Here is a 17,985-nt window from a genome sequence, read left to right on the forward strand (position 1 = left end):
AGAACAGGTTAAAAAACATCAGTATCACTGACACTTTGTTATGAGGAGGATTTTATTCTCTTTTATTGACAGATTTGGTTTGACAGAAGTAAAAATGTCCTTTTCTGATGGAGTTTTCTGAAGCAGATTGAGACAAGAAAAACGTTCTCCCAAGTGTCTGATCCTCAGAGCACAAGGTTGGTCGTTTTGTCCTCACAGTTGTGTTACTGACTAAATTTGGGGAGGTTTTTCAGGCAGAGTTAAAACAAGAAAGCTTTGGGTTTACGGGGTTAAATCCTGACTGATCCTCCGGCTGCGTCTGTTTCCTACCTCGTCCTTTTTTAGGAAAGTCAATGCAATACCACAGCTCCGATATTAACATGGTGAGTGCCATGTATACACATAGTACTACTCTTTCATGACATGAAAGGCAAAGTAAAAATTCAAAGACATTTTTAATCCATTATTCTATAATATATATATTTTCAGACATAAACTGAGTTTCAGTGTCCAATGATGGTTTGAGTGCAGTTTAACAACCTTGTCTGTCCTCACAAAAATACATCTTCGAAGAATGAAAAAATAGGTCCAATGTAAAGGTGAAAATCTACATGAGGTAAACTACATGAATATCATGCTGACTAGTCATGCAGAATAAAAGTGAGAGAGTTCCTGTGATGGCTGCACTCTGACTGCAGAGGGAAAAATCCCTTCAAGGAGCACACAGGAAACAGTGTGTGTTCAGGGCTAATCAAAGCGTAATTGCTTGGGGGGCATTAAATAAGCAGTCTTGCATTTTCTGACACTCCATCGACTGCCTGGAGGCGACTCGGCCGGAACGAGTCGTGTGCATAATAAAGCATGCCAAACTGAGACCTGACTAATGTGCGGAAACGAAGAACACACCCTTTCTTTTTTGTCTTTAAGCTAAATGCTTTTCCACCTGACTTCCTGCTCTCGCTCTGCTGCCGGAGAGAGAAGGGGAGCGAGCAGAGGCCTGTTAAACATTTGCAACGTACCAATCTTTTTTTCATACCGGGGACAAACGAAGGGTGGTTGTAACACCTTTCACTCATTACTCTGTGGAAGTTGGTAGCGCGCTCCTCGAGCCGAACAGCTCGGGCAGTTACACTTTCATGTAATCAACAACCCAGAAGGAGGCTGATTTTTCTCCAGCTGGAGTACCTCATTTGTTAATTGGGCAGCTGCAGGTCAGAAAAGCCGGGCTTTTTGCTCTACGGCAGCTAAGGAAGAAAAAAATGGTCAAACTTTAAAAAATGGTCAGGGTTTAATCAACATATTTACCCAAAAGCTACCAGTTATGAGTCCTTGCTGTGCTCATATCTAACTATACATTATATGAATGAGGGTTAATGAGCAGAGAAACAGAATGGAAATATTTACTGTTCAAGTGTAGCTCCAGTGCAAGCTTTGAGATTTTAATATTTAAAGAAAGAAATGGAAAGATAACAGCAGTACATTTAAACTGTGGAGGATATTAAAATAATCTAAGTGCTCATTCTAATTGTCTACATTACAAAATGTATTGTAAGGATAACACAGTACATCAGTCACATGGCATGAAAGGTTACTGGTCAGTGTGTTCATTGGATTTGAGTAGCTGGACGAATAAATCAATCACTATATCAGTCGATATTACATGATATTCCCCATGTCTCCATTACAGTCGTTTTCCCCCATGAAGCACGGAAAAGTTAGTGATTCATAATTTAATGGTCTGGCAGGATAATGTATGCAAGTGATTGAACTATAAAACTGCTGAATGCATGTATACCTTCTCTCTCCTTTCTCTATCTCCACTGCAGCTGTCAAATACAGGAACATTATTTTGGTCTAATTTATCCTTATCGGATTTTATGGAATTACAGACCCTGAAGCACAACCTCTGCTCACATAACTGGACATTGTAAGATATCCAGTTAACTTTTAAATTCACTTACAATGAGTTTAAAAATGACAAATCTCCGGTACCTCATGAATAGTTGTGCAGTAGCTGCGTACCAGAAATGCTAGTTAACGAGGCAGAAAAGTGTGTGAGCACAGCCATACTGGTAGATGTCACTAATCTTTGTGGCTCAACAATTTAACCCAACAACCATTTAACCATCAAAACCTTCAAAAACATTCTGCTATGTGATTATCCAATAAAAAACTAGAGGTAATGGGTTTTGATCATTGCATTGCGATAATTAAATTACACGTAGAGCCCCAACCTGTGCATTTCTGAACTGTATTTTGACATATTTAGAATAGTAAATGTGTAAATACAACTACAGTGAATGGTGCCAAAACACATGACCTGCAGTACTGTTGGTCATCCATATTTTTTAAATCACCACATGGCACAGATGGTGATTATGTTATGTCTGCATCAATCATCTCTAATGACTGATCAGGACCCTCACTTTTAGTATGGACTGATAGAACTGCATCGTGCAGAGGAAATCAAATGAGGATGTGGGTTGTCAGTAGTCTCTCTATGATGGTACTGCTTCATGTTCAATATTACAATACTGGATAAAATTAGGCTTGAGGAAACCCAAACTCATTCTTTAATATGTAGTTTTACAAAACCGTTGCAGGCACAGTATATTAAACACAATGAATTACTTTAAAAGATGTTATTACCAGGATAGTTGTAAAATCATAGTTTAGTTGCTTAAACGTTACCACCATTATTATTCCTCCTGAAATGATATCAGGGTTTCTCATGTGAAGTTGGTATCCACTATAAGCACAGTGCCTGTCATCAGTCTAAAGCTGGCAGACAGTTTCTGCAGGTTATTACTGCCATATGACAGCCTATTATCTCTCTATGACAGGCCATTACCTGCACAGAGGAGCTGCGAAATGAAATAGGAAGGAGGACGAAGAGAAGACACTGTGCTATCAACAAATCAAACAGATGCTCTTTACACTGAGCCACAGTCACCGAATCAAACAGAGTCAACACCCTGTGCAAAGCATCGCTGCATGTCCCTGTTCATATCTAACGGATCGTGTCACGTTTGTACATATCTTGTATTTGAATTAATTTATTTTGAATATGAAAACGTTCTACCTTAAAGCACACTTTGGGCCCAGAAAAAAAAAGCATTTCAATGCACTTGTATGCCTGTGATCATCTTCGATCATCTGTGTGTGAGAGAAGGAAAAGCTTTAGTCGTCTGGGTTCAGGGTTTTTTACCGACATGTTGCATTCAGGGAAATCCTTCTAAAGCCAACATGTACTTAATTAAAGCAGGATTTCTTTAGTCTGGGCTAAAGTGGAGAATTAACTGTGCTGCGTTTTGATTGATTGGATTCATGAGTCGTTTGCGACCGGATTACGGCTGCATGCATACAAGGAACGGATCACGACTTTATATCATCAGCATGGGTGGATGATTGTAGAGTTGGTTGTGTGAGGAATATAATATAATCCATTAACAATATAACACCAATATAAGTGAGTTTGATGACATTAAACTGTTTCACTGTGTCTGCTTTTCCAGTTTGGTTTTCCACATTAGTGTCGAATTTATCAGAACTTTCTATCATTCCAGTCTTATTAAGATTTGAAAGTTGGCAAGACCACTATTTTTCATCGAAGTCTGTAAATAATGACTTTGCTAATGCCAATAAGATGCAGATTTCTAGTTAAGAAACAGCAGCATGTTAGCATCGACACTGTGAGCATGTTAGCTTAGCATAAAGCCTGTTACCTCATTGTTACATGTACTTATCATTAACTGTCATTTCAGAATGATTCTCATAAATAATAATCGCTACACGTGGTTGCAGTTCTAGTTTGTCCTCTTTGGTGTTAAACCCTGTAGAGTTTAACTGGCTGATATATTCCAAACCAAAGAAAATTATTCTGCCACTGTTTTTACAATCAATTAATTTTGAGAAAGTAGTTTATTGAGCAAAATTGCAAAACATAATCTTCTTCTGGATTCTCAAATGTGACAATTCACAGTTTTTTTTAACAACATAATACTGTAAATTAACTTATTGTTGAGTTTTGGAGTGACGGTCACAGAACATTCAATTCAAAACCTGAACCAGGAGCTGTGGGAAATCGTATCGGGCATTGTTTGCTGTTTTGTGACACTTTTTGAATCAAAATGTTGATTTGTAAAATAATTGTCTGATCAGTGGATGACGAAATGATGAAGCTGCAGAGCTCCAATAATTAAACAAACTGCATGCTATTTGCTCAACCTCGCTTTCAAAAGCAACACAAACAAACATCGACTATATTAAAATGGATTTTTTTTTTTTTTTTTTTTTTCAGTTCAGTTCTCAGCTAATGTGCATCAAACTGTGGAGCATTCTGAATGAGAAGTGTGATGTTATCTCAAACTAAAGCAGCTTCACATTTTGGGCTCATTGAATGGCAGTAATCAGACTCAGGAGCAATCAGCAATCAGAGGCATTCTTCCAGACTGGTTTGAGCATTGATGAGAGTGCGAGGAATGTTTTGTTGCTTCTGCGATCGGATCTCTTTTCATCATCGGCAAGTTAAGAGCACGATGTATTGAAGGAAGACAGTGAGGCCTTCACATAAACAAGCACTGGCTGCTATAAAAACCACATATAGAGCACATTGACATAAACATGAAACATATTAACACACTCTCAGACGCTGAGTGGATGTATATGGAGGTATCAGTTTACCAATATATGAGGTTGATACTGGCACATCATCTAATGTGATTTGCAGCTTACAGCAAGTCAATATGGTTTTATGTATTAGAAGACCGTCTAAATGCTGACTCAGACGGTCTTACATCTAGATATGAATTGAAGAGTATGAAATGATCAAAACATAATATATAACGATAAAAGTCTATCATTTCATTCAGTTTAAAACAAGCAGCTTCACCGTCGGCGCCTCACAATCTCCCCCCATGGTACAGCGACCTGGATCAAACAACATAATCACACAAAATCTCGCCTATTAATTCAGTGCTGGTGAGTGGATCAGTGAAAAAACGGACAGAAACGCTGCTGATAAGAAAAAGATTTGCCAACCAGGCAGCACCAAAACAGTCGGAGCAGCAGCACCGCCTCCATCCAGCCCGCTCATCTCTCTTTCTGTCACTCATTACTTCTTCTTTGTCTCCGACTATTTTTTTGGGGTCTTTTTTACCATTCAGTCAACTCTCACTCTGTGAACAGACTCCTTTAATACCAAGTGCAGCTTTACCAACCTCCCTATCAGTGGGGTCTGAGCCTCTCTGAGGTTTTTAAGCACGGTTCCAGTGGGATCCCATCAACTTGGAGAATCTGACCATTTTCAATGTTTGACTTGTTTCTTAAATAAGCCCACTGGGGGAATGTCTAACACTGACTTCTTTGTGCAGCATAATGGCTACAGCACAGCACAAAGACAGTCAGGATTTTGGTCTTGATGCTGCTAATAGTGTGAATACAGGCGGAAGCAGTGATCGGCATGCTGAGAACTTCTGATGCTTTAAACCAACCCTATGTAACCTTTCATGAAAGAGCCACTGTGGTCACAGGTGACAATTTGTTGGAAAGTAAAACACAAGGTAAAAATGTAAGCAGCAAAGATAAAGAGGCACAGAGTCTCTTAACTAAGCCATAATTCAACATTAAACTTTACAAACATAGGCCAACATAATTTACAGTAGCCTGCTAGTCATACCAGAGCAAATGAAGCTGTGATGACCTGAGGAAGGGTGTGGTTTATTACATATGTATTCTGTTTTCTCTCTCACAAGATACACAGCGTCACTTTTGGTACATCTTGCTGCGATAGATAATTTAGATGTGTTTCTTTGTAACAGAGCGTTTTTATTTTTTTATTTCCTACTTTTACTTGCATTTTTAATTTCTGTCACATTTTTCGTCATGTTTTAAAGAATATATTCACAAGCAGAGATCATAGGCCAAAGGGAATTGGATGGATGTTGTTTGCGCACAAAAGTCCTTTAACATATGAGTAGCCCCAGCAGTAGGAGGTAGCCTATTCAATATTTGTGGTAGGTATGTCATCTTATGGCCGAGATAAAATATGGCATAATTAATGTATTTTTCATATTAATTAAGCTGCATTATTAAAGTATACATGTTGTAAAAAAATAAAATAAAAATAAATATATATATATTTTTTTTTTTTTAATTTTTTAATTTTTTTTTTTAAATTTTAATTAAAAAAAAAAAAAAATGTAAGTATTCTTCTGATGCTGTAAGTGCCCCACCTTCCCAAACCCACTCCACACCCGTGATGCTCTTGTGACGAGGACAGAAAATGATGCACTGTGGACGAATGTTACCTCTTCAAACAGCTCCAAGCTGTACGTGTTGTCGTCATCCGCGAAGAAAACCACCCCGGCGTCCCGCTTGCTCCGGTGCTGCCGGAGCCACGCGAGAGCCCCATTCCTCTGTTCGGTGGCGCGTGGCATCCCGGCGCGCTTGAACCTGCGGGGAGTGAACACATGCAGGTGCGTGTACGGCACGCCGCACCGGCCCAGGAAGCGCGCCACCAGCTCTGTGCGCACCGTCGAGTCCTCCACTACGATCCAGTGGAAGCGGGGCACCTGGCGGAAGGCGTGGGCCAGCCGGGTCAGCTCCGCTTTCTGCACCGGACGAGTGTAGGTCGGAGTGATGGCGTAGATAACCGGCAGGGCGGACTGGTTGTGGGTGCCACCTAACCCCGGAGCGCCGGTTCGGGCGGTCCGCTGCGCCCTGGCCGTCCGACCGGCTGCAGGAACCCGGATCGTCCTTTTACTGTCGATATCGATCATGATGATGACAATCAGGACCCAGGGCAGCAGGATGAAGAAGCGGCTGAAAAACACTGATTTCATGGTGAGTCTGAAGTTCGGCTGCTGTGCGCCCTCTCTTCCACTCACTCCATCACAAATAGAGGCACCGAGCGACTGACCGCAACTCCAGCAACCTCTTCCTTTAAATCCTGGGATCTTCTTCTCTACGGCCAAACAACCAAAACCAGCATGTTGAGTCCATTCCAAACTATGTAGCGCACAAAACCATCCGCTGCGTCCCTCCGTCCCGGCGGGACCGTTTCCCCGGCGTCCCCCTCCTCCTCCTCCCTATCTCTTCTCTCGGATGGGACTTGTGTGCTTCTTTTTCGCTCTGCCCTCCTCCACCTCACTCTCTCTCCAGCCCCGTTAGATTCCCATGTTCAGTCGCCCTTCGGTGCGTGTTTTTCAGGGGAGAAAAACAAGCCGGAGCGGTCCTCCCTGCAGCGGGCGGTGAGAACCCACCGATGTGCGCCGCCGCGGAGCATCACTTGGCGAGGACGGAGCGCTGCTCTGAGTCTGAGGATAATAAGGCAGGAGGGGAGGAGCAGGTGCAGAGCAGAGGAGGGGAGACGGGATAGAGGAGAGAACCTGGGGAGGGAGAGAGACACACAGAGAGGAGAGAGAAGAGAGAGAGAGAGAGAGAGAGAGAGAGAGAGAGAGAGAGAGAGATGAGAAAGAGAGGAGAGAGAGAGAGAGAGAGAGAGAGAGAGAGAGAGAGAGAGAGAGAGAGAGAGAGAGAGAGATGAGAAAGAGAGGAGAGAGAGAGGAGCTAGAGAGAGAGAGAGAGAGAGAGAGAGAGAGAGAGAGAGCGAGAGGCCTTGTTGTGCGCATTAGTGTCCGCTGAGAATTAACCCAGCTGATAGAGAGACAGAGACACCCGGGGAGAGAGGAAGAGAGAAAATAGTCTGTGTTGTCAGGCTGCGTTTGTCAAGAATAAATTATTAAGCAAGAATAGGAAGATTTGATAGGAGGACCCGCACATGTAAATCCAGCAGTCCTTAGGGGACTTCCAGGGGTCCCTATGGTGATTACTAGGGAAATCTTCCTATCAGAAATAGACCTATGGCTGATGCAAATATGCTCCTCATTCTCATCACCATTCCATAAGTAGCCTCAGGCTGCAAGCAACAATTATTTTCATTATCAATACATCTAAATTATGTTCTGTAGGAGGTGATTGGTTGTATCAAAAAATATTGGAAAGTGGAAATTACTGTTCCCTGAAGTTCAAATAAAGGTTTTAAAACTCCTTAAATTTCGTCATAGAATTAAAAGAAACAAATATCCACATTTAAAAAAGCTGATACCAGAACATGTTTATCTTTCTTGCTTTAAAACATTTCTAATCTGTTGTCAAAATGAACGCAAATTCATTTTCTGTCAGTCGATGAGCCAACTGTCAGCTCTCCAGTGAAGTAATGCACCTGCTTTGTCCTGTGAGGGTGATTAGGGGCCCAACAACAAACTTCCCCAGAGCTCCACAGATGCGTTGATACCTCCAGCCGATACATTTTGATGATTCACTGATTTTCATTTCTCTTTGGCAGTAAACGGAATAATTTTGAGTCTTGGATGGGGGTGTAAACAAAACAAGCAATATGTCACCCAGAAAACTGTGATCACCATCTGTGACACCACATGATTATAATGAGAGAAATAATTGTCAGTTATGGCCCCGTACTTTGCACTGACCTATAACCACCTGTCTTTTTTAATTATTTACCACTTTTTGTATTTACTGGATCTTTCAGAAGCCGGCTGGAGGCACAGACGAAGAGGGTCCAGAGGGTACGAAGCACAACATAAGTCCAGGGCAGGATGAAGTGGATTTTAAACTAAAATGATAAATCCAGTGCCTTCACAGTTTAAATGTTAACTGAGCTGAAACAGTTGTGAAATCACTTTAAGTGATACAAAATTAACCAAATTTCAATATTTTGCTAAGCCATTAAAAGATGCAAAGATTTTTTTTTTTTTTTTTTTTTTTTTTAGTCTTCTCTGCAAATCTTACATGACAGTGTATTGAAAACATATTTTTCATGTACTTGGAAGTCTATGAGAAAAGCTACGGTGTCAGAATCAAACACAATGAGTCCCGAATTGACCAAACGTCCCAGCTGGAGTCAAAAATGGTGTCTGACTCAACAATTGCTCTTTTTATCCGACATAGCGTTATACAATCACACAGTCCTCCAAATAAATCACCAACATGTCGTCTAATCTGACGACTTCATCAGCACAACCCCGTCACCAGTCCGCACCTTCTATCCCTGCTACAAACCACTGTTAAAAAATGAAACTACTTTTTAATGTGACAATGCAATAACAAAGGTTTGGTTTTATTACAAAAAGAACTTGGCCGGGTTCAGGAAAGGAAAGGATCACGTTTTAAGTTAAAATAAGTGATCTGATACGTTCAGGAGACGCTGATTTGTTGGGTTAAAATGAGTAGGACTATTCTTGAAGGTTAGATGACCTGCGTTGTCATGGTAACAATAAAAATGACATACTTAAGGTTAGAGATGACCCTGGTCAGGTTTGAAAGAAACCAACGTGCCAAATATGTTGTGCAGGGAGCAACTGTTGATGATATACACAAGTGGTTTTGAACTGACTCAAAAGTGGGTCCATTTGGAGTGAGTTGACGTATGTGTGAAAAAAAGGAAGAGGGAGAATAATGTCAAACTTTTATTTTGAAGTCTATTGAATTTCTAATGTTGTGCTTTTATTTTAAGGGGCATCAGCCACATGCTGCCAGCAATGGTGGGACAGTGAGGTCCAAATCGTCACATCAGTAGCGAGCTCGCAACTCAGCACTTGTGAACATGGTCAAACACAGCTACCAAAAATGAAACACCATTTGGAAACGAAACACTCAATTTACCAAGACAAAGCTGTTGAGAACTTTTAAAGATGACTCCAGAAGCTGAGGGCATCTGAACAAATCTGATAAACACAACCGTGATACCAGACCATTAAAAGCTTTGAAAACCAATAAAAGGATTTTAAAATCGATTCTGAAAAAGACTACTGTACTACTTTTTATGAAATAGATTTGATTGAGTCAAAACTTTGGGTCACATCTTGATGACTAAGGTCAAATGTGGGTCCTGGACTGGACCAGATGAGATCCCCTCTCTTTGTGTCATTATTCTGAGCGTCCAAGATGAAATCTGACCAGAGCTGACTTCTGAGATCAGGTTCATCTAAACGGAGTTAGATTTAAAAAAAAGCCAGTGGTCTCTTTTGAACACTTTTAAGGGTCCATGTGACAGATCAAGTTAGGCGGCTACCTGTCTTATTCGTGTTCTCCACTTCAGCCCAGAAGCCAATCATTGATGGTTAATTATGCACACAACACGAATCCAGCGATCTGTCAGGAGGAAAGAGAGAAAATCACTGAGCCGCACTAATAGAGTTGGTTCACACCAAACTAATTGCAAGCAAACAAGCTCATAATTTCACAGGATGAAAGCACCTTTGATTGTTTGGGCGAGACAGCAGCCCGGGAATGCTGATGTTTGAGGAGGGCAGTGAAAAGCAGCCGTACTTTTCAGCAACATGTTTGTCACTTTGAGACTTATGGGGCGTCACACCGTACTCATACAAAATGACTTTTGGAGGCTTAATCGATCTCACGCTCAGTGATTTGGGTGAAAACCAAGTAATGGGCTCATTCAATGATAAATCACTTTTAAGAGGCAGATGTGACGATCGCAAATGGTTTAATGGGCTCAATTCCAATATTAAATTGTCATGCTTTATCAACCTTGATTGCATGTTCTTCCATCTGTTCACTCACAATGAGCTATTTGGAAATTAAGATGACACATCAAGCAAGATGTAATTTCAAATTAGATCATTTTGATTCAAATTGCTCCAGATATTATTGGTGGCGACCACAGACGAAAGACGGCACTTTCAGTTTAAATTGGGTGTCTCATGTCAAAGGGTTGGTCTAAGTAATAGAAATGTAAATCTTAGATTATCTTGTCTTTCAGTCATAATTCCATGGTGCAATACAAGTTATACTTACTGCACCTTTAAATTCACCTGTCAAAGCGTTCACTGTTGGTGAAATCTTTTCCCATCGCCTCCTCCTGTCATGCTGTCATACCTGTCAATCACTTGACAAACCGCCTTGCTTGTCACCAGTCTCCACATTGGAAATGGTCTTTTATTCATAGGAAGCCTCTGACTGTGTGTAAGTATGTAAATGACAGGCCAGAAAATAGAAACGTTAAATAATACATAAGTGTAACTTTCACACGGCCAGTCTTGACTGCCCTTATAGATATAAAGCAGCAGCCACTGAACTACAGCTTTCAAACAAATAAACCCAGCATGTTGTTAATTCTCCCAGCAAAGGAATGCTTTTCCAAATTAAATGATAATTTACAGTAACAAAAGCCTTGCCACACTATAATATGTAGATTTTTCTGCGCTCTGGAGACATAATTAAACCTCAATGGGTAGAGAATAGAGTGTAAAATTAGACATGGGCCCAATGAAGCGCAGAAGATAAAAAAAGGAACTGGCTGATATGATGAAGACACACTTGCATGCTGCTGAATGACACAATGAAACGTTATAATTAGCCTTCTTTTAGCCAGTTAGCCTCCCAGTTGGGGCAAGACACTGAACTCCAAGTTGCTCCTCATCGCAGGTGAGCAAGCTCTGACACTGTTGGTGTATGTCTGTGTGTGTGTGTGTGTGTGTGTGTGTGTGTGTGTGTGTGTGTGTGTGTGTGTGTGTGTGTGTGTGTGTGTGGATATATGTAGGTAAATGGGAGACAAACTGTAAAGTGCTTTGAGACTGCTAAAATAATAAGTGCTATATAAGTGCAGACTATTTTCACAGTTTACCTTGAGCCAAACTAAAAACGAAATCAAAGTGCACCTCAAATACATGTTTCTGATATATTTCCTGTCACGTTGCCGTTTGTTCAGTGTTCCTGTCAGCAGTGAGTGGCTTTTATTGTGACTGGTCTAAGAAACACCTGTGCAGTAATCCTGTTGTTTAATCTGCGTCCTGATGTGAAGCACCTGTCAGGTGGATGGATTATCTCTCACGACTCGTCCTCTTCCTTGTTATTTTTATCATCATCAATGATTAGTTACATTATCTTGGCAGAGGTAGACATCACTGACACAGATTGGAACAAATTTGTGAACAACGTTTGAGAGAAATAAACCTTTTGTGAGCAAAAAAGGAAGTCTTAGATCTTTTACTTCAACTCATGAAAAACAAAAGCAAAAGTGTTGCATTTATATTTTTGTTAAGGAGTATAAAGCAATGCAATATTTCCAGATTTGTTGAAATGCTCCACTATTTTTGCTTTGTTTGTCGGGTAAGCAAAGCCAGCCAGCGACTACCTACAAGCATTATTTTGCTGTCAGAGATGTTTTTGCAATAAATAGAAATTCTATGAAAAAAAAAAAGAAAAGTGGAAGAACAGATAAATGCTCCAGTTTCTGTGGGTCTGACTTATCAACTTTCAGATCAGATGCATTGTTTTGTCAGACATCACATGCATTGACAAGCTATCTAAAGTCAGTTGTAAATACTCCAATATCCCAATTTATGGAACTGCCTCATTGGGCTTCCCATTATGACACATTCTATCCTTTGATCCTGACATTGTTTAATGTGAAATTGATTAGCTGTTAGCCGGCTTGGAGACTTGTACTTCGTGCTCTGAAAAAGCTTTGGTTTATATATCAAACAATGTTTTTTTTTATTTCTGCCCACTCAGAAACGGTAGTGCAGCTCCAATCTGCTCAGCATTACCCGAGCACTTTGTCAAAGTCTGGTGGGAGTCGATGCAGTTTAAAAAAAAAAAGTCGATTAGTCTTTCATCCTCTCGATGTAAACAGTCCTGGTCCAGCTCTCTGCGATGTGACATCACCAGTAAACAGTCTGGTCCCGGTAACGTCAGCTGGGCCGATGTGTTCCCTTTACCTTCGACAGGCTCCAGTCAGCTGCCTGCCACCAGGTGGGTTGGATTTAGAGATGCTGTTGATTTGAGGCTTTGCAGTTATGTGACATGATGTCAAATGTCAGGAGTCTGTGTGATTGAGGGCAGCCAGGGACATGCAGCGTGGTGACACAAAGAGACATGGACGCCAGAAGCCTCGTTTGTTATTGGCTGCTAGAGGATGGACACATACAGTGGACTCCACAGACACTGCAGACAGCTATCAGGTTCAGACCAGTGGTTTCAAACTGAGATTTACATACAGTATAATGCAGTCTGTCATAACTAGTGCATTTCCTTTTTCATCACTCAACTTGGTTTGGGGTTGAAAAGCTGGACACTTCAATTTTGGTAAAAAAAAAAAAAAAACACTCAAAATGAAAGACCAATATTGACTATTCCTGGAAAATATGTAGATTTAAGCATATGTACTGTATATAGAGTGTAGTACCGATACTGAGTGTAGGATGATACACTGGTGCATAAAGACAAAGAGATGGCGAGAGAAGGTGTCAATGCGAGACCGATAGAAGATGGGGAGTATTCACATGTGTATCTATGTGTCTGTGTGGATGTGCATGTGTGCTTTGAAGGAGGCAAAGCTACTGTATAACCCGGAGGGCGCCTCGCTGTCACCCCCTTTCAAATACTGCTGAGATACATGATGGATGATGGAAAGTACAAAGGAGCAAGTGAAAGCACCGCCGGCAGGGGAACTGGAAGAAAAAAGGCAATGAGTGAATGAATGAAAGCAAGCGAGACAGGAAGAGAGCGAAAGAACAAATGAATGAAAAAAAAAAAGAACAGAGCAGAGAGGAGGGGGAAGTGGAGATGGAGGGGGGGGGGTATAGTTTTAGAGATTGATGTTTACTGGTGGAGAAACATCCTGCAGTGTTTGGAGTCCCACCAGCTGCAGAAATGCCACGACCAACTAACTGGAGCACACCGGCTCATGACGTGCACATAAATCACAGCTGAAAATGCAATTATATGATAATTTGCAATACAATTCAATTCAAGGGGACGATTCAGGTCCGCTCAAAAATGGCAACCGCGATCACAACACATTTGTCAGCACCATTAGCATAGAAATACGTTTCTGTCCGGCACTTCTGCAGATTGGTGAGTGACTTAATGCCCAACGCGGCGGGATGAGAGGTCGTCTAGAGGCACCGCTTGACATTTGATGGCATCAGCACTCCAAAAGTCAAGAGTGTGGGACTCAGTTAGATGTTAAACTGGTGAGTCTCCTGACATCCTCTTAAATATAGACAGAAATGACGGACCTCATTCAAAATGGGTTTGACATTTAATGTCTTTACATTTAACCACGCATGATAGAAGGAACATTAACCCTGTATTTATTATAGTTGCTGAAATGATAAAACAACAATAGAAAAATATAGTACGGTACCTTGTTTATCATTCATTGTTTTGTTTTTGTCACTTTAGTATCATCTACAGATTCTACTTGGAGCTGCCAAGGTTGCTAAATAACTCAGTGTGACGTTGCCTGCGGGCCTAAAGACAGCGTGATGGATTCATGAGACAAAGACTGTGGAAAAATGTCAATCTGTCGAAAGATGAATACCACGTGAGCGGCTTTCAGGAGTTACCTTAGGTAGCATGTAGTATACAGTCGTGTGTAAAAATAAGCACAACCCATGGAAATGGTTGATTTTTCTGACACATTTGGAAGAGAAAAACATGTGATCCTCTTTGAAGGAGTGCCTACAGATAAAGATGGTACGCTTGAATAACAACACAAGAAAAATGTATTCAACAAAAATATCGACTGTGGAAAAAGTTAGTGCCCCCCTGGCCTGACCATTAGCAGAAATACTTTATAGTGTACGAGATCATCCTCAATCATCAGTGTGTAAGCAGCATGTTACTGTTGCAGCTGCTAGAGGTGAAGCTACTTTAAACTACTCTATAACCAGGTTTACATACAGGGACAACAGATGCTGTGAGATGATTACCGGGAGATGAAAGAAGAACAAAGACCGGATTCACAAATCTAGTTTTAGTTTTTGGACTGCATGGACTTGGAGATATTGGATCATTTAAACATTTACTGAAAATAAAAATCCCTGTTTGTTGGAGCAGTTAACAACTCAGACATCTGAAATGTGACCTGACTACACACTGATTTTTGGAAGACATCAGAAGTCAAACAGGTTGGAAACCTCTTGTTTCATCTTCAACAATCTGTTGGATTTTATTAGCACATTTTATAAGCACATATAATATTATCCAAAAATCTTCTTCTTTAAAAGTAACTAAAGCTGTCAGATAAATCTCATAAAGTAGAAAGTAAAGTGGTGGGTAGAGATAGATGCACGGACTATTTATATATTCAAAGATCTATTTTGCTGAGTGAAGGCAAAGGTATAGATTTACATCTAAGCCACTTTAAGATAGTAGAAAAAATATGTAATTTTAATGTATTTCAGCAGGAATGGAATTTAGTAGTCTTAACTATGTTTTCATGGGTTTATAATCACGTGAAACTAAGAATCATTGTGATTTCACCACCTTAAAATGAGCCCTTCATATCTCCGTAGCAAGTAAGGCCAAGTTGCACCGCCATGTTTCTACGGCAACCCAGTGGGGGCAAAACACACGTGGCTCTGGAGTGGACCTGTTGTGTTCTTCCCGAAATTCAAGAGAATCTTGGGAAGAACATTTGCATTGTCGTAAAAAGAAAACAAATCAAAACAGAGGAATGTTTTCGGACCTTGGAGAGCTTTCTTCCTTATTAAAGCATTATTATTGATTATTAGCGATAACACTCACTTTTAGTTTCACCTTTCAATAAAATGGGCGCTATTCTGAATGAACCCTTTACTTTTCAACCTGTCTGGTTGTCTGACTGCTTGTGTTCGTTGCCCTGTCGGACCAATGCTCCTAGGTTTCTCCCGTTTTTTTAACGCCTTCTTCTTTCTCTTTGATTTGCGTTGCCCTAAAACTTTATCACGAGTAATCACAGTAAGTTTTGTGTGTTTGCTTGACAAAACTCCAAATTGCCAGATTATTAAGAAAACACCATTTACACAATCTACATACAATTTCAACCCAGCTGTCATTGAAGCCTGGACACCCCCAACCTGATTAAAGGAGCGTGTGCACGTTTCCCCTCTGTGCATGCCAAACAGGAAGGCCAGTTGAAGGAATGAATTGGACGGCTAGCTTCTGAAAGCATCAGAGGACAATAGTGTTCCACTTAAAAAAAAAACGCAAAACAAAAGCACCTGCAATTCTGAGCAGAATTGCACTGTAGAGTTTCCTTTCCACTGTGATGGTGGATTGACTTTGATACAGCGGGAGGAATGATGTGAGCCAACATCACAGCTCCATAGGACACAAGTGTCATTGAAATAAAGGAATGTATTTTGAACCCTAAATGTTGGCAGGTATGTGTCAGACCCGTGTTTAGCACAGTCTAAGTATTCTGAGTGCAGTTGTATGTGTCAATCTAACCAATAGAACTGAAGAAACCAGTTTTAGCATACCATAATAGACACTTTTGAAAGGTTAAATTTTATTTTTCCAAAAGTCCAGTAAGAGTAATCTGATGCGTGATCTTTTTGGAGTCTCTCAAGCAAATGTCCATTGCTGAACAGGCTCACACATGTTGGCATATCAGCAATGTCGTAAAACTACAAACTACAATCACTCAAAAAGCAACACGTGTCAACGTAAATGCACGTCAACAACAACATACACAAATATATGAACAAATGAAAGACAATTTGTGCCAGCAAAATTACCCACAATGTCACATGTGATGTAGCAAAGTTAACTTTGGTCATGTGACCCGTTACTTTACGTGACCTTACGTAAAGAATTATGATATTTCTGAGATCAACCATTTAAACTTGATGGATTTTAGTTACATTTTCATCAGTCTTGCCAATTTAACATGTTGTTTTTTGCCCTTTTAATGACTGCATGAACCAAGAATACTTATGAATTTATAACTGAACACCATTCCTACTTCAACATGTCTCTTAGACAGTTGCACTACAGCTACAACAAGAAAAGAGAGCCTCTTATATCAGGAGTCTTCATCGATAATTAAAATGAGAGCTGGATCTCAGACGCTGATGGCTGACAGTTGTTTTAGAAAATCACTTCATCATAACAACGCACACTTCACACTAATGGCATGCATCATTTCAACCATCAACGGCTCTCATTCCAGCTTTCAGATCTGCATGGAGGAGCTCAGTCGCTCTGCGCCGCTTGATGCTGATAACTGTTATATCATTTTTCATTTTTCAAGCGTGACAATCAAAAGCCAATCTCAGACAAAAGGACGCATGAAACACAAGATTGTTTCTGACTCAGGAAGAGAACGTGACTTGTTAAAAAAGGCACTTGGGGTTTTTCTTTTTCTTTTTGCTGTTGCCCAAAGTCTGCACACACAACCAGCCACCCACTGCTGATCATTTGTGTGTTTTAATACGTCGTATTTACATTTAAAAGAAGAAGATATCGCATGATGTAACCAAACACAACAGCCCTGTAATAAATGCTTCCTCTGTCAGGTAGGTGAGGTTCAGCTTCTCAGCAGTTCCGTGTTAATTCAACTCTGAGGTCATTTTGGATGCTCTAATTTATATTGTTGTGTTGGACTGTATTATACTGACATGCAGCTCGATAACTACAACCTTAATATTGACCACTGAGTTACAACATTTTCTCTCACATCGTCCAAGAGGAACTTAACAATCGAAGCACTGCGGAGGCCGAATCTACAACAGGACTGTTGTATTGAATTGCAATGGAGAGATTTTAGTTTTTTATTGGATGAAGATTATTAACACACGACAATGTATCAGCTTAAAGAGGGTTTATACATACAGTGTCACCCTCACATACGACCCAGTGGAGTGTTTCCTAAATGAACCGCTGATTAGGTTTACACACAGAAACCATCTGGTGAGGGGAAAGATAACTGTTTGGGTTAAATTGATCCTTTTAACTGTGCATTAAGGTTACTACTTCCTTGAAGTTATGTATCCTCCGCTGTTATGGCAACAGTAAAAACAGCTTGAAAAAAACTGTCCCGATTCATGGTTGGAAACAGGAGCACTTTTTCCTATTCATGCAGACGCTATTTGCAGTTTTGTTTTCTTTTTGCTTGCCAGGTATGTAAATGACAGCAATTTATTCTGATCCTTTTTATTGCCAAATCCAATTCTCATATGTATTACAAAAAGG

The 17,985-nt window shown here is 40.5% G+C and overlaps 1 protein-coding gene across 1 annotated transcript in view; it reads right to left on the reverse strand.

The window, feature by feature from the left end:
* Window positions 1-7,356, reverse strand: part of b3gat2 (beta-1,3-glucuronyltransferase 2 (glucuronosyltransferase S)) — a 51,830-nt gene extending 44,474 nt beyond the window's left edge. Inside the window, exon 1 of the mRNA XM_069174803.1 lies at window positions 6,288-7,356. Coding sequence (XP_069030904.1) covers window positions 6,288-6,821 — 534 coding nt within the window. The 5' untranslated portion in view covers window positions 6,822-7,356. The remainder of the gene's footprint in view (window positions 1-6,287) is intronic.
* Window positions 7,357-17,985: the final 10,629 nt, after the last annotated feature.

Source organism: Embiotoca jacksoni, unplaced genomic scaffold, assembly GCF_022577435.1.
Source record: "Embiotoca jacksoni isolate LCO1_2020_lvr unplaced genomic scaffold, fEmbJac1.0.p SCAF_61, whole genome shotgun sequence".
Taxonomy (NCBI): domain Eukaryota; kingdom Metazoa; phylum Chordata; class Actinopteri; family Embiotocidae; genus Embiotoca; species Embiotoca jacksoni.